Raw genomic sequence first — 2910 nt, forward strand, 5'->3', positions numbered from 1 at the left:
TTGAGCTTGGTACGCAGCTGAATGGTGCGCTTAACGTAATCCTCGACGCGCTCATCGTTACCCTTCTTGAGGCTGCGTATTTGTGCGTCGTAGAGTAGCTGGTGCCCTTTCTGATTCTCGCTGTGGATCTTCTTCAGATATGCCCATCCAGCAGCTGATGTCGCGCACTGATCAATCTCCTGAAGGAACTTGTCGCCGACCATCATGATCAGCGCGGCCTTCGCCATTAAACCTTTCTCGACAGAGGTAATAGGAGCAGAGTTGACTACATCCCAATAACCATCCAGAATCAGGGCATTTCTTGCCCTCGGCTCCCATTGCGGGTAGTCGGCGATCGACTCCAACTTCGGGACCCGCTTCGATTGTTCGGCCATTTCGCAAATCCGGCTGTATGTAGCCTCCCTGCCTGCAGCCAGGCTCAAATGTACCAGAGCCGCTCTTATCCTGAGACTGCAATCCCGCAGTTGGCTGGTTCCGGCAGACCGCGACACTATCCTTGCGCGGGGCTCATAACCTGAAAACTAAGCAGCGAATACAGAGCGATCACCTCGTTATACGTTACATAGGTCTGGGATTAGAGCGAGGATAAAAGGCAAGACCCTGCCATAAATACAAAGTGTATCTCGGAAATCCGCTCCAGAACCAGTACAGGTATCCCGCCAAACTACGATATGCAGGAGTTCTGGACGAGATATCAACAGTTCCTGGCCTCGCCGTAGTTCGTTAGCCAACTTCCACTCCGGGGCATAGGCACTCCGGGAGGGGGGGGAGGGAACGTTTCTCGCGCTATATTTCGGTCCATACGATACCGTATTTTTTGTTGAAGGACATGAAGATGACGTCGCCTTGCGAATCGAACATACAAATTGCGCGACCATTGCCCCATGACGGCTTGCCGTGCCGAAGGCCTCGCGCTTCCAATAATGACTGACGATTTAGAAGAGGTACTTATTATGACAAGAGGTATTATTATTATTATTATTATTATTATAACGTTCCAGCTGCTGCCCAGCTCGCCCACTACCATGGGCAGGGTTAAAGATCGGATGAAAGAAGTGAAGCAAACGTCGTTGTGGCACACGTTGGTCGGACGAACTTCGGACGCAGGCGAGAAGATCACCAAACTTTTGAACTGCTGCTCACGTTATCGCTGATGAAACAGTTCGTTGCTGCAGTAGAGCCCGACGGGCTCGTATACAACACCCTGAAGGGGCGAAGGCAGCCATACGGCGCATTCATATGACATCACAGTTCATAGTTGATGTTGTTAGTGTATGTAGTCTACGAACTGCCATCGTTCCAAAAATGTCGTGCTCGTGTCCGAATTTAGACCCATCTCGCTTCTTCGGCAAAACAGCACTGTGGATTGCATTCTCTTCTGTGGCTCTTTTGCAGAGCAGATGGTGACGTTGTAAAACAAAACCAAAACCAGAACCCTAGTTTATCGTAATCGGTGTTGTTTCTTAGGCGCACAGACCCGTGGGTCAACAAGTCCAGCTCCTTCCGTAATGGCTTCAATCTTTCATTGACAATCCTCTTGTAACGCATGTGGGTCATGCACTCAAACAACTGATAAAAAAGTAGCCTACTTCTATTTTCCTGCCTACCCAGCTGCACAGCTAGCATTTACAACTTCTCTCAGCGCAGCTTTGATTTCGCGGCTTGGACCAGCCATGGCTGAGCCTTCGCCGGACATAGCGCCAGATGTGGCGATCGCATTATCACGCGTGGAGAACGACAGTGTGATTTTGGCGCTGTGGCTTCCAATGGCCATCTTTGGTCACATCTTTGCAGGGGTGTTCCTAATCCATGGGCTGTTCCTGTACAAGCCTAGCCTCAAACGGTGAGGCTGCGCGCGAACGAAGATCCTTGTAGTCGGCAAGCGGCCAGCAGCATAGCGGGCATATTCCGTAGGTGGCATGGCCTGTATGTGTGCTCCTGTTTTTTATTACGTGAAATTACCTGAAATAATTTGTTTAATTTGCTCCTACAAGAAGAGGGAAAACTGTGCGTTTTCATTTGCAGGAAGTTGAATCCAAGGTTGCTGCTGTCCTGGTGGTCTTCAAGACCGCGGAAATGTAGGTGCGCTTTCAGTGTCTTTTTATTTTCGCTTCTAGAGAGTTGCAAAAAACCACGGGCAAAGCAAGGAAAAGAATGGATGGGCGGATGAGCGGAAGATTAGCGCCCGGTTGAGCAATTCGTTTTTAGGGGTCATCCGCTCCTCACACGATGCCGGTGCCCATGCGCTGTCGCGATCGAATCTTGAACGCACGCAGGCGGCACCGAAGGGGGCGGCTCATTTCGTCTCCACCGTCCGCCGCCGCCGGCGCCGCCGCCGGCGCCGCAGCAACAGCAAGCGGGCGGCCGGAGGTTCTCCACTACGGGAGGTCGGGACGATGCATCGGCGGCCGTCGAAGAACTAGAGGATGACCTGGAGGACGGGAGTGTCGTACGCAAAGCGGCCCGTACCTACAGTGCAAGTACGGAGGAACTCCATGCGGTGTCGTCGGCTCTAGAGGCGGCGTTGGGGTACGACGGTGGTGACGGCGACGGCGACGGCAACGGCACGTCGGGCCCCAGTCAGGTGCGTGGACAATTTCGCAATTTGCACATCTCCCAGTAAACGAAGTACACGGGGGGGGGGGAGGGGGTTTCAGTCAGGTCTTTTTCTGCGGATATGTGTTCGGTGCCGTACTAGTACGGCTCTTAGAATGTGGCCACAAGCACGTGCCGTACGGCGTGCCGCACGCCTGTGGGCATTTCATTTTTGGCTTTATGGAGACCTTCAACAGTTTTCAACGCCACGCCCTCTTTTGTTTTTCCTTCCTGCGTCCGTACATCGTGGCTCCCCCCGGCCCCCTTCGCCGTTCCTCATTCGCCTCCCCGGCCCCCTGCCCGGGGCCCTTCCTC

The 2910-nt window shown here is 53.2% G+C and overlaps 1 protein-coding gene across 1 annotated transcript in view; it reads left to right on the plus strand.

The window, feature by feature from the left end:
- Nucleotides 1-1673: 1673 nt before the first annotated feature.
- Nucleotides 1674-2910, plus strand: part of VOLCADRAFT_91098 (uncharacterized protein) — a gene marked incomplete at both ends in the record, with an annotated part of 8792 nt that continues 7555 nt past the window's right edge. The window contains 3 exons of the mRNA XM_002950524.1: nt 1674-1843; nt 2348-2387; nt 2519-2584. Of these exons, the coding sequence (XP_002950570.1) occupies nt 1674-1843; nt 2348-2387; nt 2519-2584 (276 nt within the window). The remainder of the gene's footprint in view (nt 1844-2347; nt 2388-2518; nt 2585-2910) is intronic.

The sequence above is a fragment of the Volvox carteri genome, assembly GCF_000143455.1.
Source record: "Volvox carteri f. nagariensis unplaced genomic scaffold VOLCAscaffold_19, whole genome shotgun sequence".
NCBI classification, from domain to species: domain Eukaryota; kingdom Viridiplantae; phylum Chlorophyta; class Chlorophyceae; order Chlamydomonadales; family Volvocaceae; genus Volvox; species Volvox carteri.